The 26,080-nt window shown below is 44.7% G+C and overlaps 1 protein-coding gene across 7 annotated transcripts in view; it reads right to left on the reverse strand.

Moving 5' to 3' along the window:
* The window catches only part of CHD3 (chromodomain helicase DNA binding protein 3), a 1,560,957-nt gene that overhangs the window by 460,139 nt on the left and 1,074,738 nt on the right, over window positions 1-26,080 (reverse strand). For 2 of the 7 annotated variants that reach the window (XM_085639021.1, XM_085639020.1), the window contains exons 24-27: window positions 25,468-25,637; window positions 4,658-4,835; window positions 2,219-2,251; window positions 164-250 (exon numbers count right to left, since the gene is read on the reverse strand). In XM_085639021.1, coding sequence (XP_085495147.1) covers window positions 164-250; window positions 2,219-2,251; window positions 4,658-4,835; window positions 25,468-25,637 — 468 coding nt within the window. The remainder of the gene's footprint in view (window positions 1-163; window positions 251-2,218; window positions 2,252-4,657; window positions 4,836-25,467; window positions 25,638-26,080) is intronic. The other 5 variants (XM_085639027.1, XM_085639025.1, XM_085639026.1 and 2 more) reach the window with 3 other exon arrangements.

The following is a 26,080-nucleotide window of genomic DNA, read 5'->3' on the forward strand; positions in this document are numbered from 1 at the left end:
ATGCTCCTTTTGGAAACTAAGATTTGTGTGTGAGGAACACATTTACTTGTCCGTTTTTGTAGATAAGGACAACAGTCTATGTCGAATACACTGAGAGGACAGAAACACAGAAACATCAGAAACTAAAAGAACTAATGGAGTTAAGACAGCACTACCAACATACCTTCAGGTCTGTCATCAAAGTCTTCATCCTCTTCTTCGGACCCAACAGAGTACTCCGATTGGTTGTCTGAAATACCATTATGCCATTCTGTAATCAGAGCACAACTGTCACATGATAAGACACTGGTGCCCACCCCCCCACCCGCCCTACCCCACCCTCCCTCCCCCCTGCAGAGTCTGCTGTGCCCAAAGAATACTACCCTCAACAGGATTATTACCACTGCTCTCTACTCGGGGATACAGGCTTAATGGGGACACATAATGATTCGGTGCATTACAAACAGATACCCACATCCCATTAAAGGTTCTACGTGTTCATATCTGGCAAGTCCCCTGAGAAGAAAATAGAGTACCCATTCCATCCTACAAACCCTTTGCATTTTCATCTTTCTGTCGCTATTTAGGAGCAGAGTAAAATACTTCAAATGCAATGGGCAAGCTGATGCTAATTCACTATAATTCTACCCCAAAATCTTAGCTACGTGCTGCTGGATGGAAGTAGATAAAAGTGTTTAATCTAGAAGAATTCACAGGCCTATTAATTTTGAAACCAATTTATGATTAGGGTTAGGATGTAACATCTAGACCCTAGTGCGTGTTAAAGTTTTCAAAGCCTAGTAACGATTAAAGAGTATAAGGTTACATAGGAGAAGAATATCACTGCAACCAGTCTCTTCACTAGATTTTAGAACATTGTAACCCCTCAAGGATTTAACAATCCAGCCTAATTCTGAATCATTATTACTTCAAAAACCTTATCCCAAATTATTAATGTTAGCACTTTGGAAACAAAAGAGTGGGAAACACCAGGCATGTTGAGAGACAGGTAATGTTTTCAGACTAAGGCTTAGTAGGGAAGGAGTTTTCCATTTCTAAATTTATAGAGCCGGAAGGGAAGCAGTCTATGATTATCGTTGATAGAAACAGTACAAGATCCCCATACACTATATACCACTCAGTATATTGCCTAAACGTCAAGTGCGAAATTTCTACCAAGAGTATTCTTACGGAAACTAAAAGGTGTGGAGCAAATGCTCACCCTTCACCGCGCTATGACTCAGACCCCCTTGGCTAGATCGTATCACATTTTGTAATAATCTTTGTATTCCATAATGCTTTAAAGGTCAGAAATGCTCTTTTGACTCCCATCCAATGGTAATCCACTATTGGGACATTACGGTGGAAATATGGTATCAAGTGGGAAATATTAATTTGCCAAAATGTAATAGCCTAAATATCGACACCCAGATTATCATTGAGATAAGTAAAGATAGGTAAGTATGGGTTCAATATACTTAAATCCACTTGTATATGTCTTGATGATGCATACACTTTCAAGGAATATAGATGTGGGCTTGGAATAGTAAACGTATACCTATCTATAAATTCTTACCTTCTCGATACATAGGTGACAACAGTTTGGAATACTGATATTTCCCACACAGCCCTACCAATGTTCCATGGCCATGCTCCACAGGTGGTTCCTTTCTTATAACTGGAGATTGGAAATACACTTAATTGTGTTTCTTAAACCAGTGAAAGAACGGGCAATCAACTGTTTGCATATCATTAACTTAATTTGCGCCTCATGCTGTCAAATTCCAGTAAAGAAATGGAGGTGGGTGACTTGCTACACATTCACAGTCTATTCTTTGTTTTACACAGGATTCCTAACAACGAGCTACAAGTGATGCCAAAGCAAGTGGCCGTTCCCTTGGTACTTGTACCCGGTTAACAGCAACCCATTGTGAGTTTACCATACTGTTTTAAAAACCTATAAAATCCAGGCACTAATGGTTAACAGAAAGATGTTTAAGAAAATAATTGCAAAAGATTTCAATTTTATTTTTATTACCATGATTGATTCATTTACTAATGTCCTTTGACTCTGCTAAGGGGTGGATCTCTGCACCTAGGGATATGCTACTTATCCTCCACAGTGGTAGGCAGTATTTAAACAAAATCTTCAAAAAACTGTAAACAATAGTTGTACAACAGAATCGTGAGTCAGAGGAGTCACAAAAACACCCACTGGGACCTTCTGTCCTTCTTTTACCTCTATTGCAAATCAGGCCCCTTCTGAGTAGACCTGTGTTTAAGAGAAAGCTATTTCAGAATAAAATGCAGCTTCTTTCCAGCATCAAACATTTTGTTTCAAATTTCATAAGCATCTTGAGATTCCAAGTAAATACTGACATCAGAACCTGATACCCTGTTACTCCCAAAACACATGGTACATCTGATGAGATCATTTTGTTTCACATGGTAATAGAAAAGAATATTGGTTTATTTATGTCAAGAACCACTTGTCTTATCCACAGTCTGCATTCTCTCTGACAGCCCTCAACAACATTATGAAGCTGCGGGAATGTGATCATATTAGTCTCAACCTACCATGACAATGAGCTGCGCTTGTTCAAACACCCTTCACCATGACAGCTCCTCTTTACGCTCTATAAATTAGCCTGATTTACCAAAAGATGATTTCTAACGCACACTCAACCTTACACACAAGCCAATTGTTCCTTATATTTCCTAAATATTCTTCCCTTTAATTGTCTTGTTCTACAATACTTAGACCTCTGAAGCAGCATATTCTGCCAGTGTGCATCTTTGATGTTGAAAGAATGGAGAAAGCCAAAAGGACGAATCATGACTGATGAATAATGTAAAGGAGAACATAGCAAAATGAAGAAATGCTGTTGTGTATAAAATGTCTACCACATATGCAGGCAACCACAGCAGGATCCAGGGCAGACACCATCCTAGTCAGCTCAATCTAAAGCAGACAATGACAGTGAGATAAAGCAACAGGCAGAGTCGACCTAACAGAAGGAATGTCTGCTTACAGGGAGCCCCGGCCACATCCTTCCACACTGTAAATACAAAATGGACCTGGGAGGAGCAGTTCTTTACACGTAAAGGAAAAGGCAACATTGGTGTCAGGAATTAGAAGGGGAAGACACAATGCAATCTAAGAAGCAAAACAAAACGCTAGAGGAGGAAGAGTGGCTAAATTGAAAAGAGAGAATACTTGGTCTCCAACCTATCCCTTAGAATAAAATAAAGGAACACAAGTAAGCCCAAAAAACCTTATATTAAATATTATATTTATCAGAGTGGATTTCATCATTCAAATCTATCTGAAATTTACATAGATAAACATATTTCCACACATTTCACCAGTAATCTCTGATCTTCAGTAGCTTCCTGTGAAATATTGGATCAGCTTCAGGGCAGCCTTCCTTGATTACAATTAGGGCTGCTAGTTGTTCATAATTATTTTACTATTTTACTATGTTATTATTTTACATTTCTGTCTAAATTAATTAATATTTATTTTAAGTTTATTTTATTGGCAAGTATCCTTACCAGTATTTATCGATTGGAAAAATTAAGTTGCAGCTAGTGTATTTCCGAATGTATTTGACCAATAATTGTGCACCTATAATTGGATGACAGTCATGGTTTATAAATATAAGCTGCCATATATATACAATAATGCACTCATTGGAAAATATAACCATTATAGTCCAGCCACATGCACATTGGGAGTTTTTTAAGAAATCCCACCCTTCTGGACTCCTCATGCAGCCAGACTGCGCAGGTATGAGTTTGGTATTCTTGATGCCCACCGTGGAGAGCTACTCAAAAGAAGACCTATTTTCCATATTTTATCTTGTTAAAAATAAAGACAGGAAAACATATTGTTGTCCGTCTGTATTTATGTGTAAAAAATAGTGAAAACTGAAATTTAAAGCCCTCACTTATAGAGCACTGTGGTGCCTAGAATTGTCTTTATCAGGGTTGTTTAGAACTCCCAAGCACCACTTCTTACTCCCTGCAGTCCGGAAACAGTCTGTTTTAACTGAGGAATGTATATTTCGTTTTTTCAATGGCGCTTCCTCAGGCTTGGAATAACCCAGTTCTAGATGTCAGGTGAACAGTCAGTGTATGCAGCTGGTGCAGCATATGTTTTGTGATTGCATGTAACCAGCACTTCATGACCCTGACAATGCGCCGAAGTGCTTTCTGTGGACCTTCTGTCTAGGTTCTGAAAGATGAGTGAGGGTTCACTCGGATGAGTATGGATTTTGATTTTTTTCTGCTGAACGGAAATACATTTCTTCCATTTAGTTTCTGCTGTTCAACATGTTTAAACTTGTATCTTCAAAATGTAGTGATGTGTTATGCTCTGACATTCACACTATGTGACCTGATATAGCCTTACTTGGGATTTAATTTGCAACACACACAGTTATAATGTTGAGAATAACCATCTGGTTTATACATCTTCAGAATAAACATTGAACTGCCCAATAAAGATGACAATGTGCAGGAGAACAAGATGCAATCTGAGATATGCTTGCCAGTTGCAGGTATAGCCCCCCCCCCCAAACACCCCACCACCACCACCACTTCACCCTGACCGCTTGCTCACAAAGAGCAGTCCTACAGACAGAATGCACTACACCGGGAGGCGACGGTTGCTGACCTTGGTCCTCTTGTGCAGCATCGTTGTAGTTGACCTGTTTCCGTACCCGTTTTCCTTTCCCCAGGTTTCGAGCAAGGTCCTCCTGTTGCTGTTCATAGTGGTGTCGGAGAAGCTTCTCCCAATAATCAGGATCCACCGTTTCCTCCTGCTTGATGATCTCTCGTTCAATCTCCTCCAGCTGTCATAAAAATGTGCAGGTACATTTCAAGAGCAGTATCTTACAAGCTGGACAAATCACAATCTGTGAAAGCAGAGGGGCTGCCTCAAGTCCTGAAGAAGGCTTGAGCCAAAAGGAAACGTTTCTCAGCTGTCATAATAAGATTCATATGGCAGTATCTTCCCCTGTTCCACATCCTTACAATAATTCCCAGATGCTGGACAATTTATTTTCCTTTTTTACTTAATCAAAGTACACATCTAACCTCCAATGAAGGGTGGAAAGGAGGGATAGTAATGAATATATAGAACCAAGGGACACGCTGTGGTATTCCTTTTCTTGGTGTGGATAGTGCTGGAGCTGAAAAGCACAATTAAAGGAGTATAGGCCTGGAAACCTACACCCGGCACCTAAAAAAGGCATTTGCCTACAGTACTCCTACAGACATCGCTGTGCTGGATTTACCCTTATGCCCTGGAGAGCCTTGTTAACTTGGCAGCCAAATAAGGCATAGCTGTCAAAGGGCTTGTCCAGTAGACAGTTTTGCCCTTCAGGGAAATAAGAAGCGCACCTGAGACTTACCTGCTGTCCGAGGACAAATGCATCTACTAAATGTCTAATTCCTGTTATCGTTATGTCCACTGAGCTGTCTATCATTGCTGCCCATGTTCATTCTCCATTCTTCAGGATGGCTCTTGTATCTTTCTTGTTCTCTGGAATTAAATCTGAGAATGGTGCTACATCTGACAATATTCATAGCATCTGATGAAGACTGCCAGTAAATTAGCCGCTTTGATGAAAAATGGTTACCAATCTGGAGACATTTTTTCCAAAAGTGGTTTATCTTTCAGTCCCCCCTATACAGAGAGTGAGTACTACATAAGCATGTATTATCAACCTCCCTTGGGCTGGTTTACTCAACAAATGAGATGGCTTTTGGGTGTCTACTGATGCAGATCTGAGACTCCATATGTTTTGCAAGGTGCAGTACCAATGCTGGAACAGATGCCAGTGGTGACTGCATTATTTTAAAGCATGCTTGCCAGATGTGATCTACTGTCTGCAGTATTTCACTAGCTTCTTTGTAGTCTGTTTAAAATCCTACAGTCTGCAATGGTTGTGAACCACTGAAACACAAACTGTTTAGAAGCCCTCTCTTCCAAGGAGAGGGATTGAGCAATGCCATCTGGTGAAGACACAATATGAGATTGCATAGGATAACCCCTAGCTAATGTCAGGCAATAATCCCGTTCCTTGCTCCGACCCACCTCCACTCCAATCACCTTACCCTCCTCTTCTTCAGTAGAGTCTGCCTCAGCCTAGCGATGTTGGTGCAACACAGAAGGTGGAGGTGGAGTTGGTGAAGGTTGCAGCTACTCAGATAATAGTGGTTGTATCGGACCCACGCATCTAGCATAATAATGGTCCATGGTATGGCGCACATTGTTAATCAGATGATCTGAGATGTGCCGCATAGGTGGACTTAGATACTGTGTTTCTTAGTAATACTGGGCATCCTATCAATCAAAATGTGAGTACTCATTTCCCCACCCATATCCTTCTGATCATGGTATTAGGGGTGAATCAAAAACATCCAGCTTAACATACTACACCGGGCGTATCTCACACCAGCGCGGCTCAAGTGCTTTTATCCTGAAACACAATTCGAATGTCTAAGATGCCACCTGCCCAGCGCCACATTCATGCATATGCTCTGGACATGCCCCGCGTTGCATACATACTGGACAAAACTACACACCATAATACAAACAACCACCGGCTTGGCAGACCTAGACACATGGGAGGTTTGTGCCCTAGGCATATTCAAACGTCAGACAAAGAAAAAGATAGAAACAAGATTTGCCGTGTTAGCCCTAATTCCTAGCTAAACGAGGCATTACATTACATTGGTGCTCACCCACAGGTCCTCCGATAGAGGCATGGAAGGGGGCGGTCATCAAATGGGGAGCGGAAGAAGAAGAGGGGATAAGGTTAGAAGAGGCATGAGGAATACGTCACCACCCTTGATCCATGGAATTGGCAATGCTCCTCCACAGCTTTAAAGAGGCAAACACGACACCTACGAAATCCCCGTCAGCCGCCCCCGCGGCGTCATGCCCTACAACACCTCAAACCACGCCACGGGGCCACCTACGGGTGGCCCGCTCCCTCCCCCTTCCCCCCTTCATAACACCCACAAGAGCCACAGTAAGAAAGCAAAATCTGGTGGCGATCAAGTCGCGGAAAACAATGTGCAGTCACAAGCCCTATTTCCCATCCCTAGTTCTATCTCCCAAGTTACATCGTCTGTTGGTTCATTTAACATAACACTTGAAGACAATCCAAACCAGCAGCAGAGATGCACCAGCGAGCTTCAAAGACCAATCACTACACTATCGCTCCAAGGCACGCTTGAACGCATGTGTTACAAACGCTGGAGACAACACATCCAAACACTCAGACTAGCTAATCGCATTACACCCTGGCAACACAATGTAACTAATAGTTGAATAATCGTTATTGATGATGTCTCTGTATACTCTGTCTGAACTTGAAAACTTAATAAAAAGGTTAACAAAAAAAATATTAGTATTAGGGGTGAAGGCCGTCTTCATCCCAAGGAATACCATTGTCACCATGACCTTGATTCTGACCTGCTTCTGCGTAATCGTTGGCACTTAATCCTAAACCAAATAGTGCTTGTAAACAACTTAATGGACTTAGATCCTGGGACTCCTGCTCTGTGTCTATGATCTTGGCTGAACAGACATTCCTGGGGAAGTATTCTTTGGTAAAAGTCAGATTTTGGAGGAAATTCAAAGATACTAGTCTTCAGCAAGGGCTCTGGAGTTGATGCTTGAGTATTCATCTAATGTGTTATCAACAGCATAGTTGCTTTGTCAACAAAATAGTCTGGGCCACAGGAGATGAGGGTGTCATAGACATCAAAGAATGTGAATCGATGTTTACTGTCATCAATAATGCCTTAAAGGCTGCTAAAGAAGGCTGAAACACAGAAACCTCTGACAAATTAAGAAAAATCTCATCATGCCACGAATCTCTAATATCACATGCAGCTTTTGTTGTAACTATTACAGATTGTACCCAACAATTTTTGTATGGATTATGTTATTGGAAAAAGTACAACATTGTTTGTTTATCAATTGATCTATGGATTCTGTCTTTTACGCTTGGCAATAAAATAGGATTGTTAACTTTGTGATTTGCATATATTTATGGTTATTCTATGGTGCGCTCAAGACCAAATTCACACTCTCTTCAGGTGGGGTTGTCTTTCTCCCCTAAATGAAGCGTATCTGTAATTTTGAATATCTTCTGTTACTAGTTTACTCATCACTTTAATGCTCACATCTGGGATGTGCAGTAGATTAGTCCACTGCTACTACCTTAAAATTTAAAATCAAGATAACAATTTAAAATCTTGGAAATATGATTCATTTGAGCAGAAGTCTACAGGTCTCCTTTCACACAACCTGCAGTACATGTCAGATAAATGGTGGATTCTTTAGCAGTTGGAGCTCAGTGCAGTTTCTTCTCATTGGCAAAAGCTTTAGTTGCTCCCCTTGAAGAGGCTCTGCTACTAAGGCTGTGCTTTTTGCAGCATTTTGCACACAGTTTGAGCTTATATTGCTACTCTTCATTTGCAGAGGTACTTCCAGCTCAATAGGTTAAATGTTTATTGCCGGAGTATATCCTATTTTCAAATTGCAATGATTTGGAAATAGATTTTTTTGTACGATCAGATCTGTGTAAAGCATCAATGGATAGGAGATGGCAAATGCGACAGCTAATTGAACCGATTAAATCTCTAAATCCACAGGTGTTTTTACAAGAACCAGCACATTTGAAAGTCTTGAGGGGTGGCCAAACGTATTTATTTTCAATTTTTAATGAGGCAAAAGAAGCTATCAGTAAATGGCAAATTGAGAAGGGTGGGAAAAGCTGAAATTTATCTCATTTAATTGATTAGGTACTGTTTTCTAACCTTCTCTGGTTTCGGGTGCGGGGGTTTTGTGTGAGGGCTGTTCGGGGTGACCTGTTTTCCTTTAGCTGCTTTGGTAGCAGCTCTTTAAGGGGGTAATTCCTCCTCCAGGATACGGGGTGGGTTGGGTGGGTTGGTTGGGGGGGTAATTGGAAAATAAAATCAACAAGACAGCTCATAGAGAAACTAAATTTAAGTTTGTTTATAATAATAAAAAAAAGAATAAATACTGTAAGGATAAAACTACTTGTAATAATGGCAACAGTTCATACGAGTGGCGACCCCACATTCCTCTCCCAACACCCCACCCCTGAGAGCTTGGTGGTCCAAGCTTCTACTTCCAAGAGCATATTCCCTAACGCATCATCAGATAGGGAATCCAAGAAGCTAGATCATCTTGGGAAGAAGGTTTTCTCTTCCGCCAGCTTGGGACTGCGTTCGGTAAACATTGCATGTCTATTGGGCCGTTATTCCCACTCTGTGTGGGATACGGTTGTGCAAGTGCTGCCTCAGTGTCCAGAGAAGGCCCGAGCCATACTCTCCCAGACTGTTGCCACAGGGAGAGATACAACAAAGTTTACCATCCGCTGTGGGCTGGATACCGTCGACTCTCTAGGCAGGCCGATTTCCACGTCGGTAGCCCTTCATCGCTATGGGTGGATGAGATCGACTGGCTTTTCTGGGGATGTCCAGGGCGCTCTTCTGGACATGCCCTTGACGGCCATTGCCTTTTTGGCGACAAAGCAGACCACACTCTAGAGCGATTCAAGGACTCACGGGCTAAGGCCAAGTCCTTGGGCCTCTCCACTCGCCCTGCACAGTCTGCTTTTCGGCCCTTTCATTGCTCAGAAGGGGTGCCCCACTATGTCCCGCCTAGAGCCACAGGCCGGCGCAAGCTGCACAACCACCGCCGTGGTTCTGGGGCCATGAAGTGGGCCAGTCCATCAAACCCCCCCTCTGCTTCGGCCTCCAAACCTTCCTAGTCCGACCTTTCAGGCCCATCAAGTTAAGTAAGGGTGGGCGGACAACTCCGTTCCGCCGACGGAGTGCCGACGGAATGTGCGGAGACCTGCCCTTCCGTGAAAATAGGCGGAGAAACAGGGCAAATCTCCGCACACTCGGGGCACAACGGAAGTCGGGGTTGCTCTTGACGGTTGTTGTTCTGGTGTGTTTGGGGCGGGCGGGCAGGCGGACGACTTCCGTTGTGCCCCTTAACGTACAGATGCTAACTTATAGGTATATACGAGAACGCATTGCTCTCACATGAGGGTATATGAGGGCACATGAATACAACACTGTATCAGACTCCAACTATACGTAAGCCAGATACAAAAGTAGAAAGCAAAAGGATAGAGTTCCTTGTACTAGCGGTCTGCGAAAGGAATTTGCCTTGTTCTGAAGAATTGTCATTTTATAGTTTCTTGCACTGTCTCAGCACATAGACAGCATTACTAATTGGAGAATATACACTTGATACTCTCCTTCCATATTTGTTTGCCTTGTTTCCTCCTTTTCACAGGTACTATCTGACCTCAGCAGAATCAGGTTAATACACCTGTTTACAACAAAACTCTGACAACACAAGGGCAAAACTCACAGAGACACACACGGTCTCCTACTCTATTTTTTCCCAAAGAAATTCATTCTAGGTCCTGAAGAAAGCCCACCTGACCCTAACGGGCAAACACAAGTGCTGAAACATGTCGACCTTTTTACGGACATATTAAGTGCGGGAGATTCATAATCAGCCTCCCTACGCACAGAACTGTTTGTAAACAATCTCGAATCCAGACCTATTAAACTTTCTAATCTTGCTATACGAGCTTTTTAATTATCTCAACTTTTTTCTACTTTTAAGTCACTGTACATAACCCCTCTATCACTGATAACTACTACTGTAACCAGGGGTAAACCTCCAGGTGGAGGAAGCATGAAAACTAACCCTATGATGATGCTTGTCCTAAGAGTAAGGCGGTGAACCAAGATATACCGCCACCCATACCTCTGTACGTGAATGAGGGTTTTTATTAGTATACTATACGAAATATACAAAAATCCTGGTTAGACAGGACAAGTGATCCGTTCCCCATGTGATTTTTTGACACTACATAAATAGCCAGCTTCCTACAGTGTCATAAAATTGTCGCAATTGGGCACAGGTCGATCTGGCTTCTGGAATCTCGGGGAGGTGGAGCCAACCCAGATACTGGCTCAACAGTGGCACCAGGCTTCGAATGGCAATGCTCCCTCATCTCGTCTGCGGACGAACAAGATGAAGTTGAAGAATTACCCGAATGGCTAGACAACTTCGAATGTGATGACATCTCGGGCTTCGCAACCACTCATGGGACCTTCCCATCAACCGGGACCGTAAGCGTTGCGGCATAAGCTTGGAGAGTCGCTCCCTCAAGGTCTTCGCGTGCATGGTGTGGCAGTCAGGGGAATGTTGTAAATTGAAACAGAATGTGATTAAGCATTTACTAAAGACATTAATACTTTCCCTTTAGATCATGTTTTCTTCGTTATGTTGACCGAAGTCCGGACTCCATTTTGTATTGACATGCTGCCATGTGTTCACCACGAGGAGAGTCCGACCTCTGTGTTAGTTGCTCTTGTAATCTGCCTAGTAACAGTTTATAAATAGCTCTCTCCTGTCCATCTGGCGCATGCCCAGACTTGACCACATCTGTTATAATTAGCCTTGCTTGACCATGTGTTTTCGCGGGCTCAAGGAGTGTGTTGGCTCCGCCCATGTATTGATTCAGTATTGAGAATGACCATAAATGGTAATGTTCTTCGGCCTCATGTTGTATCCACCCACTTATGAGCCCCTCTGTTGTGTATAAAAGGGGACTGTGTACGAATGTTCTTTGTGCTACTCCATGCAATACTGAAGAGTGTTGTGTGGATTGTAGGACCACCCTTAAGGGTTAATAAATGCTGTGTTTGTACTTTGCAGTTTCCGTGCCAACTTCCTTATAGATTCCGTTACAGGAGAGCGGACCCTTGTGTCCTGCGGGCCTAGCTGGGGCCTGTATTCATCAATTGGCGCCCGTCACGTGGGGCTCATCGGCGACTCGGATGCTCGAAGGACTGGTCGCGACGAAGGTGAGGAGTTTGGCCGGGGACGTGATCACTGCCAGCGGCGTCTTAGCCCTGGCATCCCGAGGTTTTTCTTCCTTCCCTTCCGAGCTGACCGTCTGGGTGGCGCCGGTCATCGACTGAGACCTCTTCTGTCGGTCCTGCCGTGAGAGCCGTTTGGGCGATTGTGGAGCTTGGCAGTTGGAACCTGGACTCTTGATTGGTAAGAACCGTTGTACAGTACTTGCTCCGAGTTTTTGAAGCCTGGGTTGGCTATTTGAGTTTGATTGATGATGACTAGTCATATTTTGAATTTGTCTTTGTGAAAATATATGCGTTGCAACACATATAGGCAGGTAATGTGGAGAGATTTCTCCGGAGCTGTGTAAACTTTGAACGGCGCAACGATTAAGTGCCATTTTTCCTTATAATATTGCATATTTTGCATTATTCCTAGCATGCCTGCTTTTAGCGCACTCCGTAAGTGGTGCTGCTGTTTTGGTAACCGGTTGGACCTCGAGGAATCTGCTCCAGCTCCCCCAGAGGGGACTCCTAATAGGGATATGTATGTGAAGCATGGTCTTTCTTCCATAATGTACAGCACACTATGGAGGAAATACACGAAGAAGGATCCTGAGTTGCGATGGCCTTTGTATGGATCGTTTGATATACGTAAGATTGAGTATGTGGAACAGTGTATGTGTAAGCAACGTGCTCGTCAGGATATGTTTGAATGTGTGCGGTTGTGGGTGAAGGAGGTGCGTGAGCGAGAGAAACGTGAGAAAGCGCTGTTTGATAAAGAGCAACGGAAGAATGATCATGTGCGAGCGCAGGAAGCGAAGCGTCGGGAGGACAAAGAGCAAACGGACAGACAAGAGAAAGAGCGTAGGCTACAGGTCTCGGGTCAATATGTTGTTCGTCAGCCACTTTATCCTGTCCTTAATAATCCTGATGATGATTTTTATTTACTAGATCGCTCTCCGCCCCCTTATGCTGGCGCATCCGCTCCGCGGCCGCAAGATTCTGGCCCGGCTTCGGGTAAGGTAGACACACGGTCCATGTTATCGGCCGAGCATATGGCTGAGCTTCGGAAACTTTCCCTCCGTGCACTTAAGGGCAAGATGTCTAAGGAGGAGTTGTTCCATACTTGGGGGTCGTGGCAAGATAGAGAGAGGGTGTATTTTCTGTCTCATTTCGCGGATGAAGTAATTGCTGCTTTCCGAAAATATTCTAGTGTCCTTGAGCCTGACGAAGTGTCTTCGGATGCCGGAGCATTACGTAATGGTGTTTTTTCTCCCCCTAAGGCTCCTGAGGCGGCTCGGCGGCTGTTCGCTTTGCGGGACGAGGTGCTGGCCCTTAGAGAGAAAGCACGCCAACAAACGGAGGAGGAGAAGCAGTCGGATTCGTCTGCAGCAGGGGGCCACCCATCCGCCTCCCAGTCAGATAAGGATGACATAGTGCATGCTAAACCAATGCGAGAGGCGGCGCCTTTGTATGTTCCTCCTAAGGGAGCAGGGACTAGCTCGGATATTAACTCCGCCGATGCAAGGGGATATTTCGTATATAATTGGGTTTATACTCCATGGCATAGGGCCGATGTTATGGCGTTAAAGAATGCATTGCCTGACCCCCGCAAGAATCCAGCGGCCTTCTATGAAGAAGTCGAGGGGGCCTTGAATTCTTGCATTATGACCTTAGCGGATATAGACCTGTTCTTTGGCCTTATCCTACCGCCGGATACGTGGCGCTCTGTCCGAAAGGTAGATGATGCGGTTGCCTTCAAGGCCCTTTGGTCTGACCTTGAGGATGAGGATAGGGAACGGAAGCCCGCACAGAAACCACCCCAGAATATTTTAGATCTCCCTGCTGCTATTGTGACTAAGTTAAAGACGATTATCCCCCCTAAAAAGATTGACTGGAATATGTTAGCTGCATGTAAACAGAAAGTTGACGAGTCAGTTGCAGATTTCTTCACGCGCTTTGAGGAAACGTTTCATGATTTTAGTGGCCAGTCGCTTACTGACGACACGGGCCGCCACCTTTTCGCGGACAAATATGTGGCTAATCTGCTACCGGCAGTTGCGGCCCGGTTAAAAGCGAGCGAGAGTTCCTGGTCCTCCGCGACGCCGACGGCCCTTCTGACTATCGCTCAGTATTATGAGCGTCAGGAGCACGAGGCGAAGGGCCAGGAAGAGAAGAAATCGAAAGACCTCAAGACTAAGGTGATGTTAGCACAAGTATATGGCCCGCCCCGACGGGGTAATAATAGAGGAAGGGGCGGATCTTATGGTCCCCCTTCGGGCCGATCTGATTTGAATAGGAACCAGTGTGCGTATTGTAAGCAATTGGGCCATTGGGCCAGGGATTGCCCAGTGTTGCGTGCTTCACGTCAGGGGCATACTCCGGGTGGCCCGAGAGGTAGAGGGGGTTCCTCGAACTTTAGAGGGAATTCTAATGATAATGCCCGTTTCGATACTGCTGGGCAGCACCGAGATAGCTCAAATGTGTTCGATCGCCAGCACCAGTATCATGTGTCGGACATCGATCGATCGGGATATCACGATTCGCAGCATGCATAGGAATGCGTTGGATGGGGGTCTGAATCAGTTGAGGTGCCGGTCGATCAGACGGGTCCTTATGTATCGGCTGAGGTTTTAGGTTCTACTGATCAGTTCCTAGTAGATACAGGAGCGACACGTAGTGCATTGTCTAGGTACTTGGTTCCGGGGGCTCCCCCATCCGGCTCAGTGGTTACATCGGTAGGGTTTGACGGTACACTCTCCCGAAGCCCTCTTTCACAGCCCCTTACATTTAAGGTTGATTCTTTTTCTGCGCCCTGTCCGTTTCTGCTTGCTCCGTACACACCGGATAACATTATGGGCCTTGATATGTTAAAGTACTTTAGGGCTACAATCCGCTGCTCCCCTGAGGGTGTGAGGGTGATCTTAAATGACAACTACCCCCGGTCTGGGCGGATGTGTATGATATCAGAGGATGCGTTGTTGGCTACCCTCCCCCGAGCTTTATGGGCGACTTCGGACACAGATGTGGGACAAATGGTGATTCCTCCGGTCCACATTAGTGTCCAGGAGGGGGCGGTGTTACCACGCCTCCCGCAGTATCGTATTTCCCAGGAGGGCGAGGAGGCTCTCATACAGATTGTGCAAGACTTGATCGCAGTAGGGGTAGTGGAAGAAGTTCCCTATAATATCTGTAACAGTCCGATTCTCCCTATTCTGAAAAAGGACACGGATGCAAAGGTCTATCGGTTCATAATTGATTTGAGGGAGGTGAACAAGATCGTGATACCTCAGTACCCGGTGGTTTCCGATATCACGACGTTGCTTACCTTGGTCCCGCCTACGGCGACCATGTTTTCAGTGATTGATTTGAAGAATGCCTTCTTTTCCATTCCCATTCATCCTGATAGCCGATTTCTTTTTGGGTTCACATTAAATAATAGATCTTATCGTTTTTGTAGAATTCCCCAAGGCTACACAGAAAGCCCTAGTATTTACAGTCAGGCTTTGAAACGACAGTTGGATTCCTTTGTTTTACTCGAGGGGGTCGCCCTCATTCAATATGTCGATGACATCTTGTTGGCGGCTGACACCCTGGAGTTGTGTGAGACGAGCACGTTATCCCTACTTTCCTTTTTAGCATCCCACAATCATAAAGTATCTAGGAAGAAATTGCAATTCTGTAGACCAAAGGTGACTTATTTAGGTCACCTTTTGTCTAAGGAGGGGCGTGCACTCACACCAGATCGTATCCAAGTAATTTTGGACACACCGAGACCATCCACGCAGAAGGATGTGCGTGCATTTTTGGGCCTTGTTTCTTTTTGTAGACAGTGGATATTGGGGTTTTCACACATAGCTAAGCCATTACTAGCTCTTTTGACAAAAGACACGCCTATCCCAATCCCTTGGTCAGATGAGTGTGATGCTGCTTTTCAGCAACTGCGACAGGCCCTTTGTTCAGCACCAGTGTTAGGGACCCCTGATTATGCAAAACCCTTTTCGTTGTATGTGCATGAGAAAGATGGATGTGCATTATCAGTTTTAGTGCAGATGCACGGCGACAAGCAGCGCCCTTGTGCATACTTTTCGGCTGTGCTTGATCCTGTCGCCCGAGCATTACCAGGGTGTTTTCGCTCGGTAGCGGCGACAGCTGTGTCAATACGCCAAAGTGAAGGAATTGTGTTGTCCCATAAATTGTTGGTGTTAGTTCCCCATGCTGTGGATGCCCTGCTCAATCAAACAAAGACGCAGCATTTGACCAGTGCCCGCTTAACGGGATATGAGTTGACGCTTTTGGCTCCTCATATTACGTTGAAAAGGTGCGTAACGTTAAACCCGGCCACATTGTTGCCATACCCCGAGACCCAGCCTGAGGCGCAGAAAGCGCATGATTGTATTCTTGTGACTGAGGAACAAACAAAGGGTCGTATTGATCTCCAGGATACGCCCTTTTCAGATGTAGATGGAGAGTTGTGGGTAGACGGATCATGCCTGAAGCTACCAGATGGTACGACTTCAGCAGCGTATGCAATTACCACATTACACACGATAGTGGAGACAGCACGCATACCACAGAAATCAGCTCAAGCAGCGGAACTGATAGCATTAACACGAGCATGTGAGCTCAGTACAGGATTATGTGTGAATGTTTATACAGATAGCCGCTATGCCTTCGGAGTAGCACATGACTTCGGCCTACTCTGGAAGGAGAGAGGTTTTTTAACGTCACATGGAGTACAGATAATGCATGGAGAGTTAGTTCATAATCTTTTAACTGCATTGACATACCCAAAGAAAATTGCTATCGTTAAGTGTAGCGCCCATAGGAAAGTGGTTGATAAAGTTGGAGAAGGGAATGCGTTAGCGGATCGAGTAGCACGGGAGACTGCGATGCAGCCCGGCGCTACTGCCATGTATGTAGTAAAATCACAGGTGGAGAGATGGCGTGATGCGAAGGAGGAAGTGCGAGAAATGCAAAGGACCGCTTCTGATAAAGAGCGGGAGAAATGGGCTAGCGAGGGAGAGTTGGATGATGAGGGTTGTTGGAGAAATAAACAGATGGATAGATGGAAGTTACCCACGGCCTTTGTACAACCTATGGTTCAGATGGCACATGGGCTAGCACATGTTGGAGCTTCCGCAATTGTGAAATTGCTTACCCAAGTCTGGGAGCATCCAGAGATTGCTAGCACGGCAAAGAGGGTGGTGCAGACCTGTATGATCTGTCTGAAGTATAACCCAGGAAAGGGTACTCGAACTCCAGCAGGAGGGTTTGCGACACCTACTGCACCCTTTGAGGTTCTGCAGATGGATTACATCCAGCTTGAGCGCTGTAACAATTTGAAGTATGTTCTAGTAGTGGTTTGCGCTTTCAGCAAATGGGTTGAGGCGTACCCTACGAAAGACAATACTGCAATGACCACGGCGAAGCTACTGCTAAAAGAGTTTTTCCCTCGATACGGCGTCTGTAGACTTCTGTGGAGTGATAATGGCCCTCACTTTGTAGCGGATGTTATAAAGTATGTCTTGAAGGGCCTAGGCATCACTCAGAAGTTTCATGCCGTGTTTCACCCCCAGTCTGCCGGACTAGTCGAGAAGTATAATGGTACACTGAAGCTTAAGATAGCCAAAATCCAAGCTTCAACGTCTTTGACTTGGCCAGACGCCCTGCCACTGGCGTTATTGTCAATTAGGTCAGTGCCACACTCTCGAACCGGCCTTACGCCGTACGAAATAGTATTCGGACGCCCAATGAACATTTGGGGTCTACCAAGGCCTAAGGCTGTGTATGATGTACCTTGTGTAATGATGAGCGATTATCTGGCACAGTTAACGGATAACTTGGTTTCTATTCATCAACAGGTTCGAGAGGCGCTCCCTGATCGGTCTACCGGCGAAGGACATGGTCTCCGGCCTGGAGATCATGTTATGGTGAAAGTCTTCGACAGAACGAACAGTTTGGAGCCGAGGTGGGTAGGACCTGAACAAGTCCTCCTTGCAACGAGGACGGCTGTGCGAGTCTCGAACCGAAAGAATTGGATCCATTCCTTGCACTGTCGAAAGGTACCGCCCAGATTGGTGGAGTCTGCCGTGCTGACCGATCAACGAGAAATCCTAGCAGCAGAGACAGGCCGTGCTGCTGAGCCACGAGACACTGAGGAGCTCTTTCCGGACCACACGACTTCTGGAGGAAGGCGATATCATCTTCGACCAAGGAAGTAAGGTTTCCAGTGCCGGGACATACTGTCAGAACGGCCCTTGGGTTAGTGAAACGGAGAGCCGATGAGGCAAGGGGGGGGGATCAGCCCTGCATTAGTGTAGTGACACCCGTCTTGGCCCGCTGGTGAAGAAATCAACCGCTGCCCAAGGGGAAGAGTTCTGACAGACCTTTTTAGTTTCAGGAAGATATCAGGGTATTGTTTCTTTTGACATGGAGAAGAAGAAAATCCTTTGTGCGTTGGGGTTTATGCTAACAGTAGCTATTGTTGGGATAACCACATGGTTTGTGGAGGAGGTAACTCCTGCTCGGAAAACACTTGTGTTGACAACTCCGGTGCCTGAGGAGCACTACTTTTATACATTACCGTATCAAGAGTTGAAGCATCGACAATCTTACTTGAACAACACTTTCATCCAGATGCTGCATCATACCCACGTTGCTACGAACGCTACGAACTGTTGGATATGTGGGATGATGCCGGCTCATCAGAAGAAAGGAGGTACGCCATTCATACCACTCCCTTTCTCTCATAATGGCTCTTGTAGAGCATGGTACACTTTGCTTTTTGCCACTCGGAAACCGACAGTGGGTCGATTGCTTTTTAGACTTAATAGAGAATGCCATCAAGACAAGAATGGGTATCCACAAGCGAATGGGACAATTTGGGAATGGGAAGAGTACCGACCGGACAATGAATCCATTCCCTATATCTTCACGAACACCAGAGACACTGTGGGGAAGGACAAATTCGTGATCCAAGTGGCACAAGCTCAAGCGGACCTGTGTGTCCAGAGTGTGGGTTTTATCCCTGTTGGTGTCAGTGATTGCATAACTGTACTGAATATTGACGGGTTGAACAACAGTACCTTCCTAGCGTCCCATAATACTTACTTTGTATGTGGAAATAAAGGTTATTACCGTTTGCCGGCTGGGTGGTCTGGGGTATGCTATGTATCATTCCTATTACCTCCTGTATTTCTAGCACCCGCGTCATATCATAAGGATTTGAAATTGTTGAATAATGTGACTGTAAATAGGTATAAACGTACTCTATCAATTGATGATGTGGATCAAACCGATACCAGCTTGCAACAGTATATTGATTTTAACTTAGGACTGTTTTTCTTTGTTGGAGCCGCTTTGAATAGTAGGAAGATCCGAAGATTAACAAGAGTGGTAGAAGCTGTGACCAATCAGACTGCTGCTGCTCTTGGGAATCTTACGGAAGAGTTACAAATAACTAGGATTGTTGCATTACAGAATCGTATGGTATTAGATGTAATGCTAGCTGATCGAGGTGGAGCCTGTAAAATTATTGGAAGTAGCTGCTGTGTGTTCATCCCTGATCATACGCCATCCGTTTATAACGCCATTAACAAGCTGCATAAAATAGCAGCTGAAATCCACACAGAAAACGGCACTTGGTCCTTTTCTGGATGGTTTTGGGCGTTGGTTACTGCCTGGGGATGGAAGGTCTTAACTGGTCTCTGTATTATTATAGCAATTCTGTTCTTCTTCTGTATGTGTGTTCAATGTGGACCATTGTTCTGTTCCGTATGCATTTCATTCTGCATTCCGGATAAGAAAGCTATTGCCGATGTTGCTCATCAGAAGCGTCTAGCTAAAGAGGTTAAAGGAATGATGATAATTGACATATATGATGATTTTTGGAAACCGGATGTCTTCAGTAAATGCTGAAAGGGTCGTCTGTTGTAAATTGAAACAGAATGTGATTAAGCATTTACTAAAGACATTAATACTTTCCCTTTAGATCATGTTTTCTTCGTTATGTTGACCGAAGTCCGGACTCCATTTTGTATTGACATGCTGCCATGTGTTCACCACGAGGAGAGTCCGACCTCTGTGTTAGTTGCTCTTGTAATCTGCCTAATAACAGTTTATAAATAGCTCTCTCCTGTCCATCTGGCGCATGCCCAGACTTGACCACATCTGTTATAATTAGCCTTGCTTGACCATGTGTTTTCGCGGGCTCAAGGAGTGTGTTGGCTCCGCCCATGTATTGATTCAGTATTGAGAATGACCATAAATGGTAATGTTCTTCGGCCTCATGTTGTATCCACCCACTTATGAGCCCCTCTGTTGTGTATAAAAGGGGACTGTGTACGAATGTTCTTTGTGCTACTCCATGCAATACTGAAGAGTGTTGTGTGGATTGTAGGACCACCCTTAAGGGTTAATAAATGCTGTGTTTGTACTTTGCAGTTTCCGTGCCAACTTCCTTATAGATTCCGTTACAGGAGAGCGGACCCTTGTGTCCTGCGGGCCTAGCTGGGGCCTGTATTCATCAGGAAGCCTTTGTGTCTTGGTGTTGCTTGAAGAACCAAAGGCATACACAGTGTGGGTCCATCACCGACATCTGTCGGTGACAGGTGCCGCATGACTTGAAGCTGGCTTTCGAAGCATCCCTGCCACACCACGAGGTAAACCTCAAAAAAAGACTTCGACAAAATGTTAAAAAAAAATCTAGTCAAAAAGGGGTCGCTCTTCCCAGATCTGCGCTGGTTGGAGCAGAAAGAACAGAACTGGCGACAGTGCACCTGGGTGGTGCCTATGTAGGCACAGCAAGCTTCACTTCCAGCGCGGATGACGCCAACAACACCACTCAGAGCTGAACTATGCCACCTACCGACGCGCAAGGATACTGCTCAGGAACATCTTCCGAATTCAATCAGATGCCTGGGGAATATTCTAAGGTAAGAAATCTGCAGCTAGAAGTCTCTATCAGATAATTATGACAGCTATAATGAAATATTTGTTTCAGAACACTGTTCATGGTAGAGTACCAAGTTATAGTTAATGCTGTGTGGCTACTAATTTCATAAGAGTGTGTTTGGAGTTGCACTCCTATGTATACAACTGGGAGTTTTGTTATAGACATTCTGAGAAAAAGTGATGCCTCTGACAGGCTTGCATTGTAGGTGGCTATATATGATCTCATGGATTAAGACATCCTTTGATGTTATTTCCATGGAAGAAAAACTATCCAAAAAGGGACTTTGGGGTACATGTAGGCACAGAGGAATTATTCAAGTGTGAGTGAAGGTTCTACAATGCAGAACCTGTTTTTGTTTGAGGGGATTTTGCTTCCTAATACGCTCTGAGGTAGTTTAGGAGTCGTCAGAAAACCAACAAAAATTAGATGGTAGCTCCAGAACTGTATAGGAAGGTGTGAAAAGAAAGGAACGGTTGTCAGCGCTCAATAGTAGCTTATAAGTAGCTGTGCTACGTCACTTCCAGGGTGGTATGGATCTGCATGACGTCATCTAATTGCACATGGGAGTAAGGGTAAGAAAATTCATCGGATTCAATGTGGTTCCTGGGTGATAGTCTACGGTAAGAAATATGCTATTAGAAGTATACATCAAAGCCCTATGCTGGTGAATTCTCCTCAAAAGGAGAATACTGAAATGGAGGATTAAACACTTCCTCTACAAACTGGAAGAATATCTCTTATAAGCTAGATGTAAATCAGTGCGTTGATGCTTTCTGTGGCTTTAATGCTTTATCTGCAATCATTGATTTTGGATTGCTGATCCTATCTGGGAAATCATTGCTTTAATTTTAGTTAGAGAAACACCAAGTCATTAATTCTTACTATTGAAAGAATGGCCTGTTTCTGTGAAGTACAATCTTTACCTATTTCATATTGTTTAATACTGAACCTAACATCTCACATCACTTCCTGCGGGAGTTAAGCCTTGAGCTCAGACAAGCAAACAAGAGGATGAGCCGATAAGCTGTGCCATGGTGTAGAATGGCCAAGATGTTGCATATTACTCCCTCTCACAATGCCCATGTAGTTGCTTGTGGACTGTTTCTGTGGAACTGCAATTGGCTCTGTAGTATACAAGTGTTAATATAGAAAACTATGATGTTGATGTACGCTATGATATATGTATGTATATATGTATAACAACGAACTCGCCTTGCTAGTGTCGAATCCACCCGATAAAAAAATTCCCATCAACCCCTAGACAAACATACATGGTCAGGCAGGCCTTGCAGCCTTGGCCTGAAGCATCTGATTGCCAGATCACAGGTGGGGTGACATATATCCCTTAGACAAACGTGAGAACAGGAAACCCTCGATCGATCCCACAGATAGACAGTGATACTACAATGGTCTTAGGAGATTGGCCCCAATTAAGCACATTAGGCACATTCCCAAAACACCATAAAGTCAGATGTCACACTCAGTTAGGAACGCTCAGCCAAACAGAACCCCCCGTGTACACTATACGCAGTGATCACGCACTCCCCATGTCCGACATCTGGACTCGTACCCATTGGCCCCACATTGTGTCGACGCAAGATAGAGACCCACCTGCACTTTTTATCAAATGACCAGATTTATGGCCATATGACTAGGCCCAGTTTCCTGTTCTAAAAGAATGTACAAATTGCTTTATGACACTTTGTGAAATGTATAAAAGGACGGCCAAAACCAATGTACTTTGAGACAGTCTTCAGATCTGTCGCATGTTCTCCCGGACACTGCATTTAATTAAACCAACTGTTCCTGTTTTGCCAAACGCCTCTTGTCTTTTATTTTTTCAAGGTAAGTTCAAATTCGAGCAACACTAGATGGTGTTTGCACGGATACTTTAATGATTTTTACAACTGCAACCAGTTTAAGATTTATTCTAGTGGTTTGTGCTAAGGAAGTGGATCTTTTCCCAGTTAAGATATTTTTGGAATAGATTACTGGATAGCAGGTTCTGAGAAGATATCTACTCTTGTGGTATGATGCTCTCTTTTGACAAAGATTTGGTCAGTCTACTTTTGTCAATGTCAATGTCAATGTCAAAGATTTTTATATAGCGCACAAATCACCAAAGGTCGCAGGGCGCTCGCAACCAAGACAAAGAGACTGGACAGTGACGTTATATTGATGTGCCTAAGCTTGTTGGGAAAAGAGCCAGGTTTTCAGCTTTCTGCGAAAAAGTAGATGGTCGGTTATGGAAAGTAAATCCAAAGGAAGTCTATTCCATAGCGTGGGAGCCTGGTATGAAAAAGAGCGACCTCCATTGCGGGCAGTCCGGACACGGGGTTGGACAAGTAGAGGTCTAGCGCTGGACCGCAGCGAGCGTCCTGGGACGTACCTTTGAAGTTTTTTTGCCAAGTATAGAGGGCCGGTGCCTTGCATCAGCTTATGCGTAAGGCATAGGATTTTAAAGCGCCCTCTTTGGCGAATTGACAACCAATGTAGGGTATTCAAAATGGGAGCAGAGGGAGTGCGTGGAGGGAGGTCCAGAACAAGCCTCGCGGCCGTGTTCTGGAGAATCTGTAGTTTGCAGAGTTGATCCTGGTTGAGTGCTGTAAATAAGGCATTGCCATAATCTAAACGACTGATGATTAGACCCTGGACCAGAGGTTTCCTGGCCTCTATGGGTAGCCATTTAAAAATCTTGCGTAGCAGACGCATGATGCCAAAACAGGTCCCCAGCACTTGATTTACGTGGGTTTTCAGAGATAAAGAATTATCAATTGTAATACCCAGGTTACGCACTGCGAGCTTGGGCGTAGGGCAGGTACCCAGCTCTGGAGGCCACCAGTCACAGGTCCAGAACTTTTCAGCCTTCCCGAATAGGATTACCTCGGTCTTCCCACCGTTAAGCTGAAGCCTGTTTAAATGCATCCAGTCATTGATCTTAATTAAACAGCTCTTGAAACGTGTTTGGACATCAGACTGGTCAGGATCACAAGTCACTAACAGCTGAGTATCATCGGCATATGATAGGGTGTCAAAACCATAAGACCTGATGATGTCGGCCAACGGGGCTAGGTAAACATTAAACAGCATTGGGCTGAGGATCGAGCCCTGCGGGACCCCGACCGTTACTGGGTAGGAACGGGAGGTAATCCCGTCCACAGAAACCTTAGTAAAGCGATCCGCCAGATAGCTTGCAAACCAGTCCAGGGCCCTCCCTCTGACACCAATCTCCCACAAACGATGTTTGAGAATACTGTGGGAGATTGTGTCGAATGCTGCCGACAGGTCCAAAAGGACCAGGATTGCCGACTCTCGGCGATCCAGGGCCAGTCTGATATTGTCCACTACCTCAATAAGTGTGGTCTCCGTGCTATGAGCCGCACGGAAGCCTGATTGGGAGGGATCGAGGAGCCTGTGGGTCTCTAGATAGGTCGTGAGACGTTTATTAACTAAGAGCTCCAGGACCTTCCCAAAGTAGGGGAGCAAAGAAATAGGACGATAGTTGGCCGGCAGGCTAGGGTCAGCCGAGGGTTTTTTAAGAATGGGCTTCACCTGTGCCTGTTTCCATCTTCGGGGGAATGTGGCTTGATTAAGAGACTGGTTGAAAACAACGGTTAAGGTATCCACAAATAGAGGTAAAATTTTGGCACAGGAGCGGGGAGGAAAGGGATCGGCGGGGGAGCCAGACTTAACCCTTACTAGGCTCTCCCTGACTTCGATGCTTGTTATGGGATCAAACTCCGTTAATAAAGGAATGTTATTCTGTTGAGGCGAGGGACTAGTTTGACTCATATTGGTGGTATGGCAGACATGAACGGCTGTCCGAGAAAGAAATGAGGCATAGATAGTTTTGATCTTGTTATCAAAAAACAAGGCAATGGAGTCGACCCAGTCTTGGGTAGGTACAAAAGAAGATCGCTCAACCTGAGGGGCGGTAAATTCCTTCAGTATCTTGTGTAGCTCTTTACTAGAGTGAGCCGCTTTGTTGATACGCTGAGTGAGATAAGCCCTTTTTGCGGATTTAATCTTGTTCATATAAATTGAGTGAAAATTTATATAATTTCTGCGGTGCTCATCAGTCTTTAATTTCCTCCACTGACGTTCAGCGGCCCGACTTTTGGTGGGAATAGCAGTCAGCTTAGTTCTGTGGAAGTTTAGGTAGCATATCAAGCTGGTCTGACATTTTCATTTGGTAGCAGAATGAGATGGTGACAAGTTTCTGTACCTAGAGATCACAGTCTCAGAGAAATGTTTTTAACCCATCTATCGACACTGGTAGCAACTGTGATCTATCATCATTCTGATTATAGCAAAGAATCAAAGTAGCTCTTTTAGCTCATACTTAAGATGATACAGTGATTAAAGAACTTATTTTCGGACAGTATTCCTTATTGTTCAACAAATGACCAACCCAAAAGTATTGTTAGAGCTCCCACATGTATCTCAAGGAAAGCACCATAACAAGTTTGCATATACAGCACTTTTCATACAAACACAGAACCTTAGTACCAAATATGTGCTAATGTATGTCGCCAGAAAAAAACGTCCTGGAGGAAAATTAGAAGCATGCAAACAAGTCTTTCGCCTCTTACCTTATCCTCCTCTCGCACCATATACTGTGCCACTTTGAAGGAGCTCAGGTATTCATTCATGTTCTGCACATCTGTATCCTCAGTGGCATCCTGGTTCCTGTCAAGTAGTCTTGAAATGGCTTCATTATCATAGTGGATCACACTGCTATCTTCTTCCTTGCTTTCCCCCGCTGAAGTAAAAAATAAGAAAATAGACATGGTCAGACAAAGGAGAAAGGAAATTTATTGACAGGTTGAGGTGGAAAACTAAATAAAAAATGGAGAAGTATAAAGTCACCTACTTGGTTAGTTTTAGTTGGTAGGATATTTCCCATGATCAAACTATGGGTACCAGAAACTCTTAACTCTTTAACTAGCTGTTAATGAACAAGTTACTTACCTTCGGTAACGATGTATCTGGTAGAGACACAGTCTAGCCGCAGATTCCTTAACTTAGAATATCCCCAGGCGTCAGACTGGATCCAGAGACTTTTTCTCCGCAGCACTTCTGCGCCCGGGGGACGGCACAGAATGGCTCCGCCCCGAAGTCGTCCACGGACAAGACATCAGTGGAGAATAAAAAAGTCCAACCTCAGGGGCCAGGAAGGAGGTTGTCCCCTGCCACTGTATATTC

This window comes from Triturus cristatus, chromosome 12 (assembly GCF_964204655.1).
Source record: "Triturus cristatus chromosome 12, aTriCri1.1, whole genome shotgun sequence".
Classification (NCBI taxonomy): Eukaryota; Metazoa; Chordata; class Amphibia; order Caudata; family Salamandridae; genus Triturus; species Triturus cristatus.